Source organism: Oncorhynchus kisutch, linkage group LG14 (genome assembly GCF_002021735.2).
Source record: "Oncorhynchus kisutch isolate 150728-3 linkage group LG14, Okis_V2, whole genome shotgun sequence".
NCBI classification, from domain to species: Eukaryota; Metazoa; Chordata; class Actinopteri; order Salmoniformes; family Salmonidae; genus Oncorhynchus; species Oncorhynchus kisutch.
In genome coordinates, this window is record NC_034187.2 from 87,765,255 (window position 1) to 87,789,515 (window position 24,261).

Sequence of the window (24,261 nt, forward strand, 5' to 3'; positions counted from 1 at the left end):
GGGAAAAGAGTTCCAATAAGAATGTAGTCTCTGTGTTCTAACTCTGGACCATAATGGGAAAAGAGTTCCAATAAGAATGTAGTCTCTGTGTTCTAACTCTGGACCATAATGGGAAAAGGGTTCCAATAAGAATGTAGTCTCTGTGTTCTAACTCTGGACCATAATGGGAAAAGAGTTCCAATAAGAATGTAGTCTCTGTGTTCTAACTCTGGACCATAATGGGAAAAGAGTTCCAATAAGAATGTAGTCTCTGTGTTCTAACTCTGCACCATAATGGGAAAGGGTTCCAATAAGAATGTAGTCTCTGTGTTCTAACTCTGCACCATAATGGGAAAAGAGTTCCAATAAGAATGTAGTCTCTGTGTTCTAACTCTGGACCATAATGGGAAAAGGGTTCCAATAAGAATGTAGTCTCTGTGTTCTAACTCTGCACCATAATGGGAAAAGGGTTCCAATAAGAATGTAGTCTCTGTGTTCTAACTCTGCACCATAATGGGAAAAGAGTTCCAATAAGAATGTAGTCTCTGTGTTCGAACTCTGGACCATAATGGGAAAAGAGTTCCAATAAGAATGTAGTCTCTGTGTTCTAACGCTGCACCATAATGGGAAAAGAGTTCCAATAAGAATGTAGTCTCTGTGTTCTAACGCTGCACCATAATGGGAAAAGAGTTCCAATAAGAATGTAGTCTCTGTGTTCTAACTCTGCACCATAATGGGAAAAGAGTTCCAATAAGAATGTAGTCTCTGTGTTCTAACTCTGCACCATAATGGGAAAAGGGTTCCAATAAGAATGTAGTCTCTGTGTTCTAACTCTGCACCATAATGGGAAAAGAGTTCCAATAAGAATGTAGTCTCTGTGTTCTAACTCTGGACCATAATGGGAAAAGAGTTCCAATAAGAATGTAGTCTCTGTGTTCTAACTCTGGACCATAATGGGAAAAGGGTTCCAATAAGAATGTAGTCTCTGTGTTCTAACTCTGGACCATAATGGGAAAAGAGTTGCAATAAGAATGTAGTCTCTGTGTTCTAACTCTGGACCATAATGGGAAAAGAGTTCCAATAAGAATGTAGTCTCTGAGAAAAGCGTGTCTTGACAAAGATTTGGGGTTTACTGTAAGTTAGTAGGCTCTCCAGTCATTTGAATGGGGAACATGCTGATTTCACAACAGGGCTGTGTATATTATCATCTGAATATCACTGTGCTAAACAGAGGGAACAATGGCCCTACGCATTCAGATCACCCACAAGGAACCTGTGTGTTTAACTGTACATATGAAATACACTACAACACTACACAGAGGAATCGTGTTTCCAGAGAACACATAGTAAAGGGCTCATCCACAACATGCATAACTGAGCCTGTATGTCATGCATGGAGAGTAATGGATAGTAATACCAACCTAAACATGCATTTCATGGATGTGTATGATCCAGTCAAATGAAAGAGGTTTATAATATATATATATATATATATATATATATGTTACAGTGGAGGCTGGTGGGAGGACCTATAGGAGGACGGGCTCATTGTAATGGCTGGAATGGTATAAACGGAACGGTATTAAACATCAACCATATGGAAACCACATGTTTGGCTCCTTTCCTTCAATACCATTCCAGCCATTACAATGGGCCCATCCTCCTATAGCCCCTCCCACTGATGGGTTATAAAAATACTCATTCATAGCCTAGTGGCCCGTTATGTTCAATTTGCATGGGCCTAATGTCTTATGGACTCAACAACCACACAACGTTGAGATGGGATGTTTTTCAGGATTTTTGAGTTATACTGGTATCCTCTGATTAATAATGTCCTTCCTGCTCATCTCAAGTAATGGCTGACAGCATCATATCCTTTTAGAAGACGTGTAAACAGTATTACCCAGCAACACAGATCGTGATGCGAGTAATTTCTGCAGAATACTGAATTGAATACAACTGGAATTTTTCTGAAAATATTCGGCTAGGCCTTCTACTGCAAGCTCAACCTTTTGATTTCTGACTGATGCCCTTCTCTTGCCCGTTACAATTTAACGCACTACGCAAAAATAATGCTCAACACGATACTCGCAAAATGATTCAGCATTCATGGGGGAGTCATAGCCTTAAGTCGGTTTACCTCTCGGGCTCGTGTCCTGCAGGTACGAAGGCGGTCCCGACGGTGTGACATTCCCAGAGTTCGGTGCTGAGAGCAGCGGGGACCGTTCATCCATGCCTTCGTCGGCCATGGCGGCAGCAGTTCACCCAAACCAGACGAATAAACACCGAGAAGAAGTAGAGCCGATGCGGCGGAGCCTCTCCTCTGGCCAGTGTTTCCTTGGGAGGGGGGCGGCCAGCAGATCCGTGGTAGCCTACTGCTCCGGAGAGGGCACTTCCTCGGAGGAGGAGCTACACAGACCTCAACGGGACCGGGTGGGAGGGTTGTGAGCGACTGAATGCAGAGAGAGAGCCAGACACCCCAACCCAACCCGTTCCCCTCAGGCACGGTGGTGGCATGCCTTTTGGTGGGACTGAAAACTAGACTAAATCAGCAATGAATTGTTTGAGTTACAGTTTACATCCTCCAGAATGAGGAATAATATACTACTAGACCCTAGGGGCTACTGTAGGCAGGCTATATTATATTGTGATCTCTGTTTAAAAGATTCAACAAAACTATCCAAGATTATTCAATATTATATTCTGATCTTGGTGGTGGATGAGGTGTAAAAGCTGTTTGGGTGTCTAGAAGAAAAAAAAAACTAAATATATCCGATAATCAATTAACGATCTTTTCTGTTTTATTCTATTCTGATCTATGTTTAACAGATAATGAAAACACACTCAAAGGACCTCTGAATGATATAGGTGTGTTTTCTAAAACAATGTGCTTTGGTCCCAGCAAAAGAGAATACATTCTTGAAGATCTGCTACTTCTATCATTTTCACCTCAGTTACCAATAATATATTAAATCAGATCGATCATATCTCTACTAGCCATAACAAAAATATTAATTCAAATCATTCTGTGATTGATGTTGAAGACAGTATTTTTGTTTAGACGTATTTGTTATATTAATTAAGTTTCACTGACGTTTTGCTCTTTGCCAATTCCATATAATCGATCTTTGAGAAACCAACTTTTTAAAGATTCCTGAAAATAAGGAAATCGAACTTAAGTTGAACGTGAAACAGCGATTTTGGACTTTTTGGACAAAAATAAAAACGTTGTTCGACTAGAACCTAAAGTCCTTAACAAATCAACTAAGGAAACTGTTGCGATATGATGACCAATAAGATCGCGATACTTCAGTACCCGGAAGTGGATGGAGCTCAACACGTTTCAATTGTAATGGATGGCCAGCTGACGTAAACTTGTATCTGATATCAATAATGTTCCGATTCTACATAACAGCAAAACCATAACGTTGAATTGGATATACATATGTTACAGTATTTATAAAATAACAAAAATACAGTCATGGAAGATGTAACGATAGAGACAGCCGAGGAGATCTTAGCCAAGCAACATCGCAAGGAGAAGAAGGACCTGCAAGGTTGGTAGCTAGATGTAGTGTTATGATTTACAATTATGTCTTTGCTAGCTAGCCACTTTTACAATGACTGTTTTAATAATTTGCAATTCAACATGTACTGGTAATCACGCTGTAGCATCCTGAGTGGGATAGATATGACATGCCTATCTGTTATTCTAGCTAGCTAATAATAACAAGTCTAACTTGTTGAAAATCAAGACAGCAATTAAGTTTAGCCAAATAAACTTGTATCTGTGGTTAGCTAGCTAATTGTTATGACCGTATGACTGCTGTAGGATGTTCTTATGACCGTTTGACTACTGTAGGCTATTGTTATGGCCGTATGACTGCTCTAGGCTGTTGATATGGCCGTATGACTGCTGTAGGCTGTTGATATGGCCGTATGACTGCTGTAGGCTATTGTTATGACTGCTGTAGGCTGTTGTTATGGCCGTATGACTGCTGTAGGATGTTGTTATGGCCGTGTGACTGCTGTAGGCTATTGTTATGGCCGTATGACTACTGTAGACTATTGTTATGACCGTATGACTGCAGTAGGCAGTTGTTATGGCCGTATGACTGCTGTAGGATGTTGTTATGACCGTATGACTGCTGTAGGCTGTTGTTATGACCGTATGACTGCTGTAGGCTGTTGTTATGGCTGTATGACTACTGTAGGCTATTGTTATGACTACTGTAGGCTATTGTTATGGTCGTATGGCTGCTGTAGGCTGTTGTTATGACTACTGTAGACTATTGTTATGGCCGTATTACTGCTGTAGGCTGTTGTTATGACTACTGTAGACTATTGTTATGGCCGTATGACTGCTGTAGGCTGTTGTTATGACCGTATGACTACTGTAGACTATTGTTATGACCGTATGACTACTGTAGGCTGTTGTTATGACCGTATGACTGCTGTAGGCTATTGTTATGACCGTATGACTGCTGTAGGCTGTTGTTATGACCGTATGACTGCTGTAGGATGTTGTTATGACCGTATGACTACTGTAGACTGTTGTTGTGACCGTATGACTGCTGTAGGCTGTCGTTATGGCCGTATGACTGCTGTAGGCTATTGTTATGACCGTATGACTGCTGTAGGATGTTGTTATGACCCTATGACTACTGTAGACTTGGCCATATGACTACTGTAGGCTGTTGTTGTGACTGCTGTAGGCTGTTGTTATGACCGTATGACTGCTGTAGGCTGTTGTTATGACCGTATGACTGCTGTAGGATGTTGTTATGGCCGTATGACTACTGTAGGATGTTGTTATGGCCGTATGACTGCTGTAGGCTGTTGATATGACCGTATGACTGCTGTAGGCTGTTGATGTGACTGCTGTAGGCTGTTGTTATGACCGTATGACTGCTGTAGGATGTTGTTATGGCCGCATGACTGCTGTAGGATGTTGTTATGGCCGTATGACTACTGTAGGCTATTGTTATGACCGTATGACTGCTGTAGGATGTTATTATGGCCGTATGACTGCTGTAGGCTGTCGTTATGACCGTATGACTGCTGTAGGATGTTATTATGGCCGTATGACTGCTGTAGGCTGTCGTTATGACCGTATGACTACTGTAGACTGTTGTTATGGCCGTATGGCTGCTGTAGGATGTTGTGATATGTGAGAAGCGGACATAAACCACTCATAAATGTTTCAGCTCAAATCCAGAGCATGAAAAATGCTGTCCCCAAAAATGACAAGAAGAGGCGTAAACAGCTGACTGAGGACATTGTGAAGCTGGAGGCTGAGCTGAATCAGAAACACAACGAGGAGCTCCAACAACTGGACTCATCAGGAGAGAAGACGGTAACTGTTGTCTACATATCAGCCATACTGATGACCAATCAAATCTGTTGTCTACATATCAGCCATACTGATGACCAATCAAATCTGTTGTCTACATATCAGCCATACTGATGACCAATCAAATCTGTTGTCTACATATCAGCCATACTGATGACCAATCAAATCTGTTGTCTACATATCAGCCATACTGATGACCAATCAAATCTGTTGTCTACATATCAGCCATACTGATGACCAATCAAATCTGTTGTCTACATATCAGCCATACTGATGACCAATCAAATCTGTTGTCGACATATCAGCCATACTGATGACCAATCAAATCTGTTGTCTACATATCAGCCATACTGATGACCAATCAAATCTGTTGTCTACATATCAGCCATACTGATGACCAATCAAATCTGTTGTCTACATATCAGCCATACTGATGACCAATCAAATCTGTTGTCTACATATCAGCCATACTGATGACCAATCAAATCTGTTGTCTACATATCAGCCATACTGATGACCAATCAAATCTGTTGTCTACATATCAGCCATACTGATGACCAATCAAATCTGTTGTCTACATATCAGCCATACTGATGACCAATCAAATCTGTTGTCGACATATCAGCCATACTGATGACCAATCAAATCTGTTGTCTACATATCAGCCATACTGATGACCAATCAAATCTGTTGTCTACATATCAGCCATACTGATGACCAATCAAATCTGTTGTCTACATATCAGCCATACTGATGACCAATCAAATCTGTTGTCGACATATCATATCATTACGTTCGTTACAACCTAAACATCATCAAACGTCTATTCAATCAAATAAGCCACACGTAGCAAATTATCAATTCAATTTTATGTTGACCAAATTCATCACTCTCTTATTGACCTGCATTCAAAAAATATCCAATTCCACTGGTTAACGCTGTATTTTCGCCGGACAGATTTTTGCCGAGCGGTCAAATCTCTCGTTTCACCTCTTCCTCTCTGGTATTACTGCCCCCCCCCATTTGCAAGACATTCCAAAAAAACTACTTCCAATAAAAAAACTCATAGAAATAAAAACTCATAATATATATATAATAACACAACACTATAATAACCTTTCTGTGACCCTTCTCCCTGATAACCTTTCTGTGACCCTTCTCCCTGTTAACCTTTCTGTGACCCTTCTCCCTGATAACCTTTCTGTGACCCTTCTCCCTGATAACCTTTCTGTGACCCTTCTCCCTGATAACCTTTCTGTAACCCTTCTCCCTGATAACCTTTCTGTGACCCTTCTCCCTGATAACCTTTCTGTGACCCCACACCCTCCCTGATAACCTTGCTGTGACCCCACACCCTCCCTGATAACCTTGCTGTGACCCTTCTCCCTGATAACCTTGCTGTGACCCTTCTCCCTGATAACCTTTCTGTGACCCTTCTCCCTGATAACCTTTCTGTGACCCCACACCCTCCCTGATAACCTTTCTGTGACCCCACACCCTCCCTGATAACCTTGCTGTGACCCCACACCCTCCCTGATAACCTTGCTGTTACCCCCACACCCTCCCTGATAACCTTTCTGTGACCCCACTCCCTCCCTGATAACCTTGCTGTGACCCCCTACCCTCCCTGATAACCTTTCTGTGACCCCACACCCCGATAACCTTGCTGTGACCCCACACCCCGATAACCTTGCCGTGACCCCACACCCTCCCTGATAACCTTGCTGTGACCCCACACCCCGATAACCTTGCTGTGACCCCACACCCTGATAACCTTGCTGTGACCCCACACCCTCCCTGATAACCTTGCTGTGACCCCACACCCTCCCTGATAACCTTGCTGTGACCCCACACCCTCCCTGATAACCTTGCTGTGACCCCACACCCTCCCTGATAACCTTGCTGTGACCCTTCTCCCTGATAACCTTGCCGTGACCCCACACCCTCCCTGATAACCTTGCCATGACCCCACACCCTCCCTGATAACCTTGCCATGACCCCACACCCTCCCTGATAACCTTGCTGTGACCCCACACCCTCCCTGATAACCTTGCTGTGACCCCACACCCTCCCTGATAACCTTGCTGTTACCCCCACACCCTCCCTGATAACCTTTCTGTGACCCCACTCCCTCCCTGATAACCTTGCTGTGACCTCCTACCCTCCCTGATAACCTTGCTGTGACCCCACACCCCGATAACCTTGCTGTGACCCCACACCCCGATAACCTTGCCGTGACCCCACACCCTCCCTGATAACCTTGCTGTGACCCCACACCCCGATAACCTTGCTGTGACCCCACACCCTGATAACCTTGCTGTGACCCCACACCCTCCCTGATAACCTTGCTGTGACCCCACACCCTCCCTGATAACCTTGCCGTGACCCCCACACCCTCCCTGATAACCTTGCCGTGACCCCACACCCTCCCTGATAACCTTGCTGTGACCCCACACCCCGATAACCTTGCCGTGACCCCACACCCTCCCTGATAACCTTGCTGTGACCCCACACCCCGATAACCTTGCTGTGACCCCAGACCCTATTAACCTTGCTGTGACCCCACACCCTCCCTGATAACCTTGCTGTGACCCCACACCCTCCCTGATAACCTTGCTGTGACCCCACACCCTGATAACCTTGATGTGACCCCACACCCTCCCTGATAACCTTGCTGTGACCCCACACCCTCCCTGATAACCTTGCTGTGACCCCACTCCCTCCCTGATAACCTTGCCGTGACCCCACACCCCGATAACCTTGCTGTGACCCCACACCCCGATAACCTTGCTGTGACCCCACACCCCGATAACCTTGCCGTGACCCCACACCCTCCCTGATAACCTTGCTGTGACCCCACACCCCGATAACCTTTCTGTGACCCCACACCCTGATAACCTTGCTGTGACCCCACACCCTCCCTGATAACCTTTCTGTGACCCCACACCCCGATAACCTTGCTGTGACCCCACACCCCGATAACCTTGCCGTGACCCCACACCCTCCCTGATAACCTTGCTGTGACCCCACACCCCGATAACCTTGCTGTGACCCCACACCCTGATAACCTTGCTGTGACCCCACACCCTCCCTGATAACCTTGCTGTGACCCCACACCCTCCCTGATAACCTTGCTGTGACCCCACACCCTCCCTGATAACCTTGCTGTGACCCCACACCCTCCCTGATAACCTTGCTGTGACCCTTCTCCCTGATAACCTTGCCGTGACCCCACACCCTCCCTGATAACCTTGCCATGACCCCCACACCCTCCCTGATAACCTTGCCATGACCCCACACCCTCCCTGATAACCTTGCTGTGACCCCACACCCTCCCTGATAACCTTGCTGTGACCCCACACCCTCCCTGATAACCTTGCTGTTACCCCCACACCCTCCCTGATAACCTTTCTGTGACCCCACTCCCTCCCTGATAACCTTGCTGTGACCTCCTACCCTCCCTGATAACCTTGCTGTGACCCCACACCCCGATAACCTTGCTGTGACCCCACACCCCGATAACCTTGCCGTGACCCCACACCCTCCCTGATAACCTTGCTGTGACCCCACACCCCGATAACCTTGCTGTGACCCCACACCCTGATAACCTTGCTGTGACCCCACACCCTCCCTGATAACCTTGCTGTGACCCCACACCCTCCCTGATAACCTTGCCGTGACCCCACACCCTCCCTGATAACCTTGCCGTGACCCCACACCCTCCCTGATAACCTTGCTGTGACCCCACACCCCGATAACCTTGCCGTGACCCCACACCCTCCCTGATAACCTTGCTGTGACCCCACACCCCGATAACCTTGCTGTGACCCCAGACCCTATTAACCTTGCTGTGACCCCACACCCTCCCTGATAACCTTGCTGTGACCCCACACCCTCCCTGATAACCTTGCTGTGACCCCACACCCTGATAACCTTGATGTGACCCCACACCCTCCCTGATAACCTTGCTGTGACCCCACACCCTCCCTGATAACCTTGCTGTGACCCCACTCCCTCCCTGATAACCTTGCCGTGACCCCACACCCCGATAACCTTGCTGTGACCCCACACCCCGATAACCTTGCTGTGACCCCACACCCCGATAACCTTGCCGTGACCCCACACCCTCCCTGATAACCTTGCTGTGACCCCACACCCCGATAACCTTTCTGTGACCCCACACCCTGATAACCTTGCTGTGACCCCACACCCTCCCTGATAACCTTGCTGTGACCCCACACCCTCCCTGATAACCTTGCTGTGACCCCACACCCTCCCTGATAACCTCGCTGTGACCCCACACCCTCCCTGATAACCCTGCTGTGACCCCACACCCCGATAACCTTGCTGTGACCCCAGTCCCTCCCTGATAACCTTGCTGTGACCCCACTCCCTCCCTGATAACCTTGCTGTGACCCCACACCCTCCCTGATAACCTTGCTGTGACCCCACTCCCTCCCTGATAACCTTGCTGTGACCCCACACCCCGATAACCTTGCTGTGACCCCATTCCCTCCCTGATAACCTTGCTGTGACCCCATTCCCTCCCTGATAACCTTGCTGTGACCCCACTCCCTCCCTGATAACCTTGCTGTGACCCCACACCCTCCCTGATAACCTTGATGTGACCCCACACCCTCCCTGATAACCTCGCTGTGACCCCACACCCTCCCTGATAACCTTTCTGTGACCCCACACCCCGATAACCTTGCTGTGACCCCACACCCCGATAACCTTGCTGTGACCCCACACCCACCCCGATAACCTTGCTGTGACCCCACACCCTCCCTGATAACCTTTCTGTGACCCCACACCCTCCCCGATAACCTTGCTGTGACCCCACACCCTCCCTGATAACCTTGCTGTGACCCACACCCTCCCTGATAACCTTGCTGTGAACCCACTCCCTCCCTGATAACCTTGCTGTGACCCCACACCCTCCCTGATAACCTTGCTGTGACCCCACACCCTCCCTGATAACCTTGCTGTGACCCCATTCCCTCCCTGATAACCTTGCTGTGACCCCACACCCTCCCTGATAACCTTGCTGTGACCCCACAAGTGTCTTAACAGGGCAAATATAAGCACCCCCAAAATGATTAATTATAATTATAACATGTTCGTGTCTGTGTGTGAATATCATGTTATTTTTTTACCTGATATTTTATTTCATGGAATCATCATTGTCATCACCGGCCACAACCTTCAATTGTAGATAATCGCACACATAAATAACTTGTTGTGTTTTAATAACAGAAATATATGTAAACCTCCTTCTCTAAGGTGGACGAGGTTGTGAATGGAGTAGAGTCCCTGGCTTTGGAAGGAGAGGAGGAGCAGAAAGATGCCAAACAAGGGGGAGGTCCATCCAAGGCACAGAAGAGGCGGGTGAGCGCTACAGCATTGTGCCAGTACATCTTTACGTATTACCATTCAATAAGCCCTAAAGTCCTGCTGTTTTTTGTCAAATTCTCTCATTTACCAGGTGCAATAAGATGAGATTCATGTCATCCTTAATTTAGTTTCCCATTGGAGTTCAACTCCCATGTATGTCCTCCTTGCGCTCTCTGAACCCTCCCAGGACAAGAAGGCAGCTGCGGAGAAGGAGAGAGAGCGTCGTATAGCGGAGGCTGAGGTGGAGAACCTGTCTGGGCTGCGACACCAGGAGGGACTGAAGTTGTCCCAGAAACTGGTGGAACGCCAGCTGCAGATCAGGGAGATTTCCTCAGGTAGTACCCGAGGGGGGGGTGTAGTACTCGCAGGGGGGGGGGTGTAGGACCCGCAGGGGGGGGGGGGGGGGGTCGGGTTGTGAGCATAAAGACTCCATTTCATTCCCTGCAAGTTAATGCTAAGGAAACCCTCCCTCAGATGGTCACTGTATGTACCGCGCTGTGGAGGACCAGTTGGGGCAGCATGGCTTAGGTCTGACCCTGAAGGACCTCCGGGCCCAAACCGCTCAGCACATGAGGAGCCACACAGACGACTTCCTTCCCTTCCTCACCAACACCAACACAGGGGACATGTACACGCCTGGTGAGGACGAACTGTTCTGTTCACTACGGGGACGGTTTAGTTAGACATTAAAGGGTGGTTTCCTCAGACACAGAGTAAGCCTTGTCGAGAACTAAAACACACGATCAGGGACAAGAACCTTTTATTGAAATAGCTTTTCAGTTCAGGACATAACTTAATGTGTGTCTGGAAAACCGTGTTTGATGTTGTTGTTGAGGTTTTGAACCAAACTAGAACATTTAATATATGCTTTGGATTTTTGTAATCCGGCAAAAGCATTATTTTGGAGGAAGGATTGTTTTTTGGACATTTTGTATCTTAAAGCATAATTGAGAAATAATTCATTGAAGTTGTGATATTTGGTGCATTTTTGGCCTTACCCAGGCTATAATGTTTCATCTATAGATGCTACAAAGCAACAGTTGTCATGAGGGGGCGGCAGCGTAGCCTAGTGGTTAGAGTGTTGGACTAGTAACCGGAAGGTTGCAAGTTCAAATCCCTGAGCTGACAAGGTACAAATCTGTCGTTCTGCCTCTGAACAGGCAGTTAACCCACTGTTCCTAGGCCGTCATTGAAAATAAGAATTTGTTCTTAACTGACTTGCCTGGTTAAATAAAGGTAAAATAAATAAAATGAAGCTTAAAATGAATATTACATGCTCTCTAATATGATTAGTATTTATCAATAACAACTTTTCTGACATAAATATATTTATTTTATTTATTGTGGTTCCCTCTGCTGAGTCACCCCAGTGTGTGATCACTACCTCTGTGTGTTTCCAGATGAGTCACCCCAGTGTGTGATCACTACCTCTGTGTGTTTCCAGATGAGTCACCCCAGTGTGTGATCACTACCTCTGTGTGTGTCCAGATGAGTCACCCCAGTGTGTGATCACTACCTCTGTGTGTTTCCAGATGAGTCACCCCAGTGTGTGATCACTACCTCTGTGTGTTTCCAGATGAGTCACCCCAGTGTGTGATCACTACCTCTGTGTGTGTCCAGATGAGTCACCCCAGTGTGTGATCACTACCTCTGTGTGTTACCAGATGAGTCACCCCAGTGTGTGATCACTACCTCTGTGTGTTTCCAGATGAGTCACCCCAGTGTGTGATCACTACCTCTGTGTGTTTCCAGATGAGTCACCCCAGTGTGTGATCACTACCTCTGTGTGTTACCAGATGAGTCACCCCAGTGTGTGATCACTACCTCTGTGTGTTTCCAGATGAGTCACCCCAGTGTGTGATCACTACCTCTGTGTGTTACCAGATGAGTCACCCCAGTGTGTGATCACTACCTCGGTGTGTTTCCAGATGAGTCACCCCAGTGTGTGATCACTACCTCTGTGTGTGTCCAGATGAGTCACCCCAGTGTGTGATCACTACCTCTGTGTGTTTCCAGATGAGTCACCCCAGTGTGTGATCACTACCTCGGTGTGTTTCCAGATGAGTCACCCCAGTGTGTGATCACTACCTCTGTGTGTTACCAGATGAGTCACCCCAGTGTGTGATCACTACCTCTGTGTGTTTCCAGATGAGTCACCCCAGTGTGTGATCACTACCTCTGTGTGTTTCCAGATGAGTCACCCCAGTGTGTGATCACTACCTCTGTGTGTGTCCAGATGAGTCACCCCAGTGTGTGATCACTACCTCTGTGTGTTTCCAGATGAGTCACCCCAGTGTGTGATCACTACCTCTGTGTGTTTCCAGATGAGTCACCCCAGTGTGTGATCACTACCTCTGTGTGTTTCCAGATGAGTCACTGCAGTGTGTGATCACTACCTCTGTGTGTTTCCAGATGAGTCACTGCAGTGTGTGATCACTACCTCTGTGTGTTTCCAGATGAGTCACCCCAGTGTGTGATCACTACCTCTGTGTGTTTCCAGATGAGTCACCCCAGTGTGTGATCACTACCTCTGTGTGTTTCCAGATGAGTCACCCCAGTGTGTGATCACTACCTCTGTGTGTTTCCAGATGAGTTTGACAAGTATTGCAGTGACGTGGCAGACACGGCCGCCTGGGGTGGACAACTGGAGGTACCTTTTTTTTAAAAACGTATTTAAACTTTATTTAACTATGGCGAGTTAATCCATTCAATCACTTGATCAAGTTGTTTTTATCAAAGGACCCAACAGAGCACCTTGTGTCATAAACGGTTTTATAATGATTTATACATGATCTATTAACTGTAAATTTAAATGTAAATGTACCTTTACAAACTACTTATAGTCGGCGTACGTTACTATAAATAAATATATAATATATATATATATATAAATGGTACCAAAATGGGGTCAAATATACTCTGTGATTCATGTGTGCTGTTACTTTGTCTCCTAACAGCTGAGAGCTCTGACACAGGTCCTTCAACGGCCCATAGAAGTGCTCCAAGCTGATTCCCCAGCTATAATGATTGGAGAGGAGTTTGACAAGTCACCCATCACCCTTATGTTAGTACCATGTCAGTTAACCTCCATTCTGTTAGTACCATGTCAGTTAACCTCCATTCTGTTAGTACCATGTCAGTTAACCTCCATTCTGTTCTGTTAGTACCATGTCAGTTAACCTCCATTCTGTTCTGTTAGTACCATGTCAGTTAACCTCCATTCTGTTAGTACCATGTCAGTTAACCTCCATTCTGTTCTGTTAGCACCATGTCAGTTAACCTCCATTCTGTTAGTACCATGTCAGTTAACCTCCATTCTGTTCTGTTAGCACCATGTCAGTTAACCTCCATTCTGTTCTGTTAGTACCATGTCAGTTAACCTCCATTCTGTTAGTACCATGTCAGTTAACCTCCATTCTGTTAGTACCATGTCAGTTAACCTCCATTCTGTTAGTACCATGTCAGTTAACCTCCATTCTGTTCTGTTAGTACCATGTCAGTTAACCTCCATTCTGTTCTGTTAGCACCATGTCAGTTAACCTCCATTCTGTTCTGTTAGCACCATGCCAGTTAACCTCCATTCTGTTAGTACCATGTCAGTTAACCTCCATTCTGTTCTGTTAGCACCATGTCAGTTAACCTCCATTCTGTTCTGTTAGCACCATGCCAGTTAACCTCCATTCTGTTAGCACCATGTCAGTTAGCCTCCATTCTGTTAGTACCATGTCAGTTAACCTCCATTCTGTTAGTACCATGTCAGTTAACCTCCATTCTGTTCTGTTAGCACCATGTCAGTTAACCTCCATTCTGTTAGTACCATGTCAGTTAACCTCCATTCTGTTCTGTTAGCACCATGTCAGTTAACCTCCATTCTGTTCTGTTAGTACCATGTCAGTTAACCTCCATTCTGTTAGTACCATGTCAGTTAACCTCCATTCTGTTAGTACCATGTCAGTTAACCTCCATTCTGTTAGTACCATGTCAGTTAACCTCCATTCTGTTCTGTTAGTACCATGTCAGTTAACCTCCATTCTGTTCTGTTAGCACCATGTCAGTTAACCTCCATTCTGTTCTGTTAGCACCATGCCAGTTAACCTCCATTCTGTTAGTACCATGTCAGTTAACCTCCATTCTGTTAGTACCATGTCAGTTAACCTCCATTCTGTTAGCACCATGTCAGTTAACCTCCATTCTGTTCTATTAGCACCATGTCAGTTAACCTCCATTCTGTTCTATTAGCACCATGTCAGTTAACCTCCATTCTGTTAGTACCATGTCAGTTAACCTCCATTCTGTTAGCACCATGTCAGTTAACCTCCATTCTGTTAGTACCATGTCAGTTAACCTCCATTCTGTTAGTACCGTGTCAGTTAACCTCCATTCTGTTAGTACCATGTCAGTTAACCTCCATTCTGTTAGTACCATGTCAGTTAACCTCCATTCTGTTCTGTTAGTACCATGTCAGTTAATCTCCATTCTGTTAGTACCATGTCAGTTAACCTCCATTCTGTTCTGTTAGTACCATGTCAGTTAACCTCCATTCTGTTCTGTTAGTACCATGTCAGTTAACCTCCATTCTGTTACTACCATGTCAGTTAACCTCCATTCTGTTCTGTTAGTACCATGTCAGTTAACCTCCATTCTGTTAGTACCATGTCAGTTAACCTCCATTCTGTTAGTACCATGTCAGTTAACCTCCATTCTGTTAGTACCATGTCAGTTAACCTCCATTCTGTTAGTACCATGTCAGTTAACCTCCATTCTGTTAGTACCATGTCAGTTAACCTCCATTCTGTTAGTACCATGTCAGTTAACCTCCATTCTGTTAGTACCATGTCAGTTAATCTCCATTCTGTTAGTACCATGTCAGTTAACCTCCATTCTGTTAGTACCATGTCAGTTAGCCTCCATTCTGTTAGTACCATGTCAGTTAACCTCCATTCTGTTAGTACCATGTCAGTTAACCTCCATTCTGTTCTGTTAGTACCATGTCAGTTAATCTCCATTCTGTTAGTACCATGTCAGTTAACCTCCATTCTGTTCTGTTAGTACCATGTCAGTTAACCTCCATTCTGTTAGTACCATGTCAGTTAACCTCCATTCTGTTAGCACCATGTCAGTTAACCTCCATTCTGTTCTATTAGCACCATGTCAGTTAACCTCCATTCTGTTCTGTTAGCACCATGTCAGTTAACCTCCATTCTGTTAGTACCATGTCAGTTAACCTCCATTCTGTTCTGTTAGTACCATGTCAGTTAACCTCCATTCTGTTAGTACCATGTCAGTTAACCTCCATTCTGTTCTGTTAGTACCATGTCAGTTAACCTCCATTCTGTTAGTACCATGTCAGTTAACCTCCATTCTGTTCTGTTAGTACCATGTCAGTTAACCTCCATTCTGTTAGCACCATGTCAGTTAACCTCCATTCTGTTAGTACCATGTCAGTTAACCTCCATTCTGTTAGTACCATGTCAGTTAACCTCCATTCTGTTAGTACCATGTCAGTTAACCTCCATTCTGTTAGTACCATGTCAGTTAACCTCCATTCTGTTAGTACCATGTCAGTTAACCTCCATTCTGTTAGTACCATGTCAGTTAACCTCCATTCTGTTAGTACCATGTCAGTTAGCCTCCATTCTGTTAGTACCATGTCAGTTAACCTCCATTCTGTTAGTACCATGTCAGTTAACCTCCATTCTGTTCTGTTAGTACCATGTCAGTTAACCTCCATTCTGTTAGTACCATGTCAGTTAACCTCCATTCTGTTAGCACCATGTCAGTTAACCTCCATTCTGTTCTGTTAGCACCATGTCAGTTAACCTCCATTCTGTTAGTACCATGTCAGTTAACCTCCATTCTGTTCTGTTAGTACCATGTCAGTTAACCTCCATTCTGTTAGTACCATGTCAGTTAACCTCCATTCTGTTCTGTTAGTACCATGTCAGTTAACCTCCATTCTGTTCTGTTAGTACCATGTCAGTTAACCTCCATTCTGTTCTGTTAGTACCATGTCAGTTAACCTCCATTCTGTTAGTACCATGTCAGTTAACCTCCATTCTGTTAGTACCATGTCAGTTAACCTCCATTCTGTTAGTACCATGTCAGTTAACCTCCATTCTGTTAGTACCATGTCAGTTAACCTCCATTCTGTTAGTACCATGTCAGTTATCTCCATTCTGTTAGTACCATGTCAGTTAACCTCCATTCTGTTAGCACCATGTCAGTTAACCTCTATACCTCCCCTTACATCCCTATCTCAGTTTATCAAGTCATTTGAGTTGTTAGATTTCTTCAGGGGCTGCCATTTGGCAGAAAAACAAATGATTCAAATGATGGATTGTGCCTTTAATTGTTTGCGATTTGTGTTTCAGTTACATGCGTCATGCGTACGGACTGGGAGAACACTACAACTCAGTGGAAGGTATGAAAGACCCTGCTACTCAAGAGGAGACCTGAGACTCTCATTCAGTTCCGTTATAAAGAATGATAAAGTCAACTATACCGAATGAATATATAAACACAACATGTAAAGTGGTGGTCCCATGTTTCATGAGCTGAAATAAAAGATACCAGAAATGTTCCATACGCACAAAAAGCTGATTTCTCTCAAATGTTTTGCACAAATTTGTTTACATCCCTGTTAGTGAGCATTTCTCCTTTCCCAAGATAATCCATCCACCTGACACGTGTGGCATATCGCTGCTTATACAGCATGGCCAGTACACAGGTGCACCTTGTGCTGGGGACAATAAAAGGCCACTCTAAAACGTGCAGTTTTGTCACACAACACAATGCCACAGATGTCTCAAGTTTTGAGGGAGTGTGCAGTTGGCATGGTAACTGCAGGAATGTCCACCGGAGCCGTTGCCAGAGAAGTGAATGTTAATTTCTCTACCATAAGCCGCCTCCATTTTAGAGAATTTGGAAGTACGTCCAACCGGCCTCGCAACCTTCAAACAAGGGTGCATGGCGTTTTGTGGTCGAGCAGTTTGCTGACGTCAACGTTGTGAACAGAGTGCCCCGTGGTGGTGGTAGGGTTATGGTAATGGGCAGGCATAAGCTATGGACAACTAACACAATTTCATTTTATGGATAGCAATTTGAATGCACAGAGATACCGGGATGAGATCCTGAGGCCCATATATTTTTTTTTTTTTGGTATTTGTGACCAACAGATGCATATCTGTATTCCCAGTCATGTTAATTCCACTGATTAGGGCCTCATGAATTCATTTCAATTGACCGATTTCCTCATGACCTGTAACGCCGTAAAATCAAGGACATTGTTGCATGTTAAGTTTTTATATTTTTGTTCGGTTTATATGGTGTTATCAGATTTACAGGTTTACTGTCTAAATGAAGTGTTTGCCATCCATGGAATTTGATGGGAGAGGAGTGAGAAAGGCAATAATTCCACCTAACTCTGTGGCGACTGAGAGAGTAGTTTGCCATCACAGTGAGCTGAGGAAGAATTGGAAGTAACTTTTCCTTGATCAGATCTTGTGAATACTCCTGAAATCACCATGGAAATGTTATGTATTAAATATCGCTCTTTGGTGGCGTGACGTGCTGTTATTTCCTGCGACTGCAATATCAAAGGCTGAATGTCTTGTGTGTTGTGAATGCTGATGGACAATACAATTATCAAAATGGTTTTCAATTTAGTTTCATTTCCACTGGAAAGACATAAATGTAATTAAAAAAATAAACCAGAACATATTGTCATGTTGAATGTCCAATGTGCCAATTTGAGACATTTTATTTTCCATTGATCAGGACACATTCAGGGGTTTAGCTCTTATAGCAGCTAGAATGGTTCTGAAGTTCAGACCAAACCAAACCACTGATTTCCAGCAGTGTCATCAAGCGTCTTGTTTCTATGGGAACCTGCCTCCCTTTGTGGGAGTTTTTTTGTATCCTGTGTACCAAATCATGGCTAACCATCTGGTTATCAGACCTTTGAAAGCTAACTCAACGTCATTCAATTTGAGCTCGAAGAAAATGATCAACGTTCCCAAATCGGTTCCAAGATTAACGCAGTACACTGACTGTATAAAACATTATGAACACCTGCTCTTTCCATGACATAGGCTGACCAGGTGAATCCAGGTGAAAGCTATGATCCCTTATTGATGTCACTTGTTAAATCCACTTCAATCAGAACACCTTAAATAGCCATCACTATCAGCTACCACCCGGCTACTCAACCCTGCACCTTAGAGGCTGTTGCCCTATATACATAGACATGGAACCACTGGCCACTTTAATAATGGAACACTAGTCACCTTAATAATGTTTACATACTGCTTTACTCATCTCATATGTAGATACTGTATTCTATTCTACTGTATTTACTAACTAGTCACTTTAATAATGGAACACTAGTCACTTTAATAATGTATACATACTGCTTTACTCATTTCATATGTACAGTGCCTTTGGAAAATATTGGATCGGGTTTAAGTCCGGGTTCTGGCTGGGCCACTGAAGGACAGTCTGTGCCCCCAGGAGGGAAAGAGGTTAGGCCATCCTAGAAATGTTTAAGAGTATTATAATATATACCATTTAGCAGATGCTTATATCCAAAGCTACTTAGTCACGTGTGCATTCATTTATATATATATATATATATATATATACATATACATATACATATACATATACAGTGGGGAGAACAAGTTTTTGATACACTGCCGATTTTGCAGGTTTTCCAACTTACAAAGCATGTAGAGGTCTGTAATTGTTATCATAGCTACACTTCAACTGTGAGAGACGGAATCTAAAACATAAATCCAGAAAATCACATTGTATGATTTTTAAGTAATTAATTTGCATTGAATTCGGTATCATTGAAAGCGAACACCGACAATCGCCGAAACATCTATTCTGTAACGACACGAATGTCACTCTGAACTACCCATTCTAACCATGAGAGAGAGAGAGACTCCAACAGAAACAAACTTTTCAACAGAGATCCCAATGACACACTGGGCGTAAATATATATATTGATTGCAATTGTTCCCGAATGAGTGAGCGTTCATGTAAAGGATTAGCATTTCAATTGTTATAATTATCAACTGTGTGTCGTCTTCTCAGTCGACCCCCACTTCCCTTTTGTACACCAAGCCGCGATGCCGGTTTATCCCACTAGGGAAACTCCCTTATCATTTCCTTGTAACTATCTACTGTTTGTTTATGCATTTCTGTGAATTACTTAGTTAGTAAATAAATGATTTAAGACAATTGATGTATGGATGACTCATAGTGAAGACTGGGTTTGTGCAGATGTTCTTTCAATCCAATATTTATTACATGCATGTCCACCAGGTGGCAGCAGAGGACCATAGTAAGAGACCAGACTACTGACACAATATCATAAGGCCAAAACAATGAGCTAGGTTGGCCAGAGAGCTAGGTTGGACAGAGAGCTAGGTTGGACAGAGAGCTAGGTTGGACAGAGAGCTAGGTTGGACAGAGAGCTAGGTTAGTCAGAGAGCTAGGTTGGACAGAGAGTTAGGTGGGACAGAGAGCTAGGTTGGACAGAGAGCTAGATTGGACAGAGAGCTAGGTTGGACAGAGAACTAGGTTAGTCAGAGAGCTAGGTTGGACAGAGAGCTAGGTTGGACAGAGAACTAGGTTAGTCAGAGAGCTAGGTTGGACAGAGAACTAGGTTAGTCAGAGAGCTAGGTTGGACAGAGAGCTAGGTTGGACAGAGAGCTAGGTTGGACAGAGAGCTAGGTTGTACAGAGAGCTAGGTTGGACAGAGAGCTAGGTTGGACAGAGAGCTAGGTGGGACAGAGAGCTAGGTGGGACAGAGAGCTAGGTTGGACAGAAAGCTAGGTGGGACAGAGAGCTAGGTTGGACAGAAAGCTAGGTGGGACAGTGAATATAGAGAGTTTGCCGTTGTTCACTCTGGAAAATGTACATGAACACACTTAAAACAATATAAGTATAGTAACCACTTGTATTCTATTGTATATTCCGAGGGTGGTATATTGTTTTGTATTTTCAGATATATATGGTATTGCCATATTATAAAACAGACTTCTTGGCTATTGCATTACTCATTCAGTTAAAACGTATTTTTAATACTCTATACATGAGCTAAGGTTTTATAAATTTCTACACATTCATTTCCTCAGTGGTATTTCTATCCTCTGCTATTCTGTCATCCTCAGCATACGTTGATCTATCTCACAGAAAGCTCATCTTCATGGCCACCTCCTCTATTCTCTTTCTCCGAGGCCGACGGGCATCTGTTCTCTTCCAACCTGAGAGAGAGACTGAATTCATTTCCCATTTCTGCCTCCAGAGTAGAGAGAGAGAGAGAGAGAGCTCAGCGCATTGTAGCAGTCTGCAGGATGCGTCCCAAATGGATTCCTATTCCCTATAAAGTACACCACTTTTCACCAGAGCCCTATAGAACCTGGGCAAAAGTAGTGCACTACTTAGGGAATAGAGTGCTATTTAGGACTTAGCCTCTGTCTAAGGACAGACAGACAGAGTTGGGTCTGGCTCATGAATTATGCATAAGGTTTAATTGCAAACCCAGAAACTAATGCCTTTAGACTGGTTAACAGCAGGGGAACCATACATCTCTGCAAACTGAATGAAAAATCATTTAGGGGGTGAAAAAAAAGAGGCCACTAATTGATGAATATTTAAGGCCGTGCCGTGGAAGGATGGCTCGGAGCTCGGAGTTACATCGCATAATTGTGACATTTTGTTTCAATCAATTCCAAAGTGCTAGTCGGGTTAGGAGGGAAAGTGCACTTAGGAGAGAGACGGCCTTGCCAGAGGAACAGAGAGGATGTCCAGTTGGAATGAAAGCCTGTCAGGGTCTTAGTCATATTTAATGGCTCTTAGAATCGGGGGGACACTTTTAATTTGACCCTTCACTCACTGTCCTACATCTATCAAATGCCACTTACAAGGCCATTGTAGGTCCAGTCAAGCAGCAGTTCCCCTTTAATGGTCAGCTTCACATACAGTAGCAGTGCTATGGTTTGTCTCGTTTGTTTTTTAAAACCAGTTAGTGAGTGTCCAAGATAAGACAGCAAAACATGGCTGGTATTGGAGAGACCACATCTGTTTTAATGTGTCTGTCCTAGAGAGACCACATCTGTTTTAATGTGTGAGAGACCACATCTGTTTTAATGTGTCTGTCCTGGAGAGACCACATCTGTTTTAATGTGTCTGTCCTGGAGAGACCACATCTGTTTTAATGTGTCTGTCCTGGAGAGACCACATCTGTTTTTTATGTGTGAGAGACCACATCTGTTTTAATGTGTCTGTCCTGGAGAGACCACATCTGTTTTAATGTGTGAGAGACCACATCTGTTTTAATGTGTGAGAGACCACATCTGTTTTAATGTGTGTGTCCTGGAGAGACCACATCTGTTTTAATGTGTCTGTCCTGGAGAGACCACATCTGTTTTAATGTGTGAGAGACCACATCTGTTTTAATGTGTCTGTCCTGGAGAGACCACATCTGTTTTAATGTGTGTGTCCTGTGTGTGGGTGTGTGTCCTGTGTGTGTGTGTCCTGTGTGTGTGTGCCCTGTGTGTGTGGGTGTGTGCCCTGTGTGTGTCCTGTGTGTGGGTGTGTGTCCTGTGTGTGTCCTGTGTGTGGGTGTGTGTCCTGTGTGTGTCCTGTGTGTGGGTGTGTGTCCTGTGTGTGGGTGTGTGTCCTGTGTGTGTCCTGTGTGTGGGTGTGTGTCCTGTGTGTGTCCTGTGTGTGGGTGTGTGTCCTGTGTGTGTCCTGTGTGTGGGTGTGTGTCCTGTGTGTGGGTGTGTGTCCTGTGTGTGGGTGTGTGTCCTGTGTGTGGGTGTGTGTCCTGTGTGTGGGTGTGTGTCCTGTGTGTGTGGGTGCGTGCCCTGTGTCTGTCCTGTGTGTGTCCTGTGTGTGGGTGTGTGTCCTGTGTGTGTGTGTCCTGTGTGTGTGTGTCCTGTGTGTGTGGGTGTGTGTCCTGTGTGTGTGAGTGTGTGTCCTGTGTGTGTGGATGTGTGCCCTGTGTGTGTGGGTGTCCTGTGTGTGTGGGTGTGTGTCCTGTGTGTGTGGGTGTGTGTCCTGTGTCTGTCGTGTTTGTGTCTTTGTGTGTGGGTGTGTGTCCTGTGTGTGTCCTGTGTGTGTGGGTGTGTGTCCTGTTTGTGTCCTGTGTGTGTCCTGTGTGTGTCCTGTGTGTGTCCTGTGTCTGTCCTGTTTGGGTATTTTTGTGTGTGCACGCTCGTGTTAAGTATAAAATTGCTGTTGCAACAACAGAATATATAGTTTACCATTGGATTAGCCAGGACAGTATGCCAAGCCCTAAACAACAGAATATATAGTTTACCATTGGATTAGCCAGGACAGTATGCCAAGCCCTAAACAACAGAATATATAGTTTACCATTGGATTAGCCAGGACAGTATGCCAAGCCCTTAAACAACAGAATATATAGTTTACTATTGGATTAGCCAGGACAGTATGCCAAGCCCTTAAACAACAGAATATATAGTTTACTATTGGATTAGCCAGGACAGTATGCCAAGCCCTTAAACAACAGAATATATAGTTTACCATTGGATTAGCCAGGACAGTATGCCAAGCCCTTAAACAACAGAATATATAGTTTACTATTGGATTAGCCAGGACAGTATGCCAAGCCCTTAAACAACAGAATATATAGTTTACCATTGGATTAGCCAGGACAGTATGCCAAGCCCTTAAACAACAGAATATATAGTTTACCATTGGATTAGCCAGGACAGTATGCCAAGCCCTTAAACAACAGAATATATAGTTTACCATTGGATTAGCCAGGACAGTATGCCAAGCCCTTAAACAACAGAATATATAGTTTACCATGGGATTAGCCAGGACAGTATGCCAAGCCCTAAACAACAGAATATATAGTTTACCATTGGATTAGCCAGGACAGTATGCCAAGCCCTTAAACAACAGAATATATAGTTTACCATTGGATTAGCCAGGACAGTATGCCAAGCCCTTAAACAACAGAATATATAGTTTACCATTGGATTAGCCAGGACAGTATGCCAAGCCCTTAAACAACAGAATATATAGTTTACCATTGGATTAGCCAGGACAGTATGCCAAGCCCTTAAACAACAGAATATATAGTTTACCATTGGATTAGCCAGGACAGTATGCCAAGCCCTTAAACAACAGAATATATAGTTTACCATTGGATTAGCCAGGACAGTATGCCAAGCCCTTAAACAACAGAATATATAGTTTACCATTGGATTAGCCAGGACAGTATGCCAAGCCCGTAAACAACAGAATATATAGTTTACCATTGAATTAGCCAGGACAGTATGCCAAGCCCTTAAACAACAGAATATATAGTTTACCATTGGATTAGCCAGGACAGTATGCCAAGCCCTAAACAACAGAATAGTTATTTCAGAAAGAAAACACCACGTAGAAATATGTTTAACAACTTAAAGCTGAAATACCCTTCAAGGTGAAATACCCTTCAAGGTGAAATACCCTTCAAGGTGAAATAGTGTACAGTCTGATGTCTTGCCTG

The 24,261-nt window shown here is 44.5% G+C and overlaps 2 protein-coding genes across 3 annotated transcripts in view; one reads left to right on the plus strand and one right to left on the minus strand.

Annotated features, from left to right (window-relative positions):
- Nucleotides 1-2,736, minus strand: part of LOC109904365 (type 2 phosphatidylinositol 4,5-bisphosphate 4-phosphatase) — a 34,734-nt gene extending 31,998 nt beyond the window's left edge. Inside the window, exon 1 of the mRNA XM_031789140.1 lies at nucleotides 2,120-2,736. Coding sequence (XP_031645000.1) covers nucleotides 2,120-2,228 — 109 coding nt within the window. The 5' untranslated portion in view covers nucleotides 2,229-2,736. The remainder of the gene's footprint in view (nucleotides 1-2,119) is intronic.
- A 543-nt stretch (nucleotides 2,737-3,279) lies between these two features.
- On the plus strand, nucleotides 3,280-18,441 carry otud6b (OTU deubiquitinase 6B). 2 transcript variants are annotated; one of them, XM_031789139.1, is made up of 8 exons: nucleotides 3,280-3,536; nucleotides 5,187-5,335; nucleotides 10,616-10,720; nucleotides 10,914-11,061; nucleotides 11,201-11,365; nucleotides 13,315-13,376; nucleotides 13,684-13,801; nucleotides 17,098-18,441. In XM_031789139.1, exons 1-8 carry the CDS (start codon nucleotides 3,461-3,463, stop codon nucleotides 17,151-17,153), a joined length of 879 nt encoding a protein of 292 aa, XP_031644999.1. In that variant the 5' UTR covers nucleotides 3,280-3,460; the 3' UTR covers nucleotides 17,154-18,441. The 2 variants fall into 2 exon arrangements, with proteins under 2 accessions (XP_031644999.1, XP_031644998.1); XM_031789138.1 differs by having other exon boundaries at nucleotides 3,281-3,536; nucleotides 13,684-13,790.
- The last annotated feature ends 5,820 nt before the right edge of the window (nucleotides 18,442-24,261 follow it).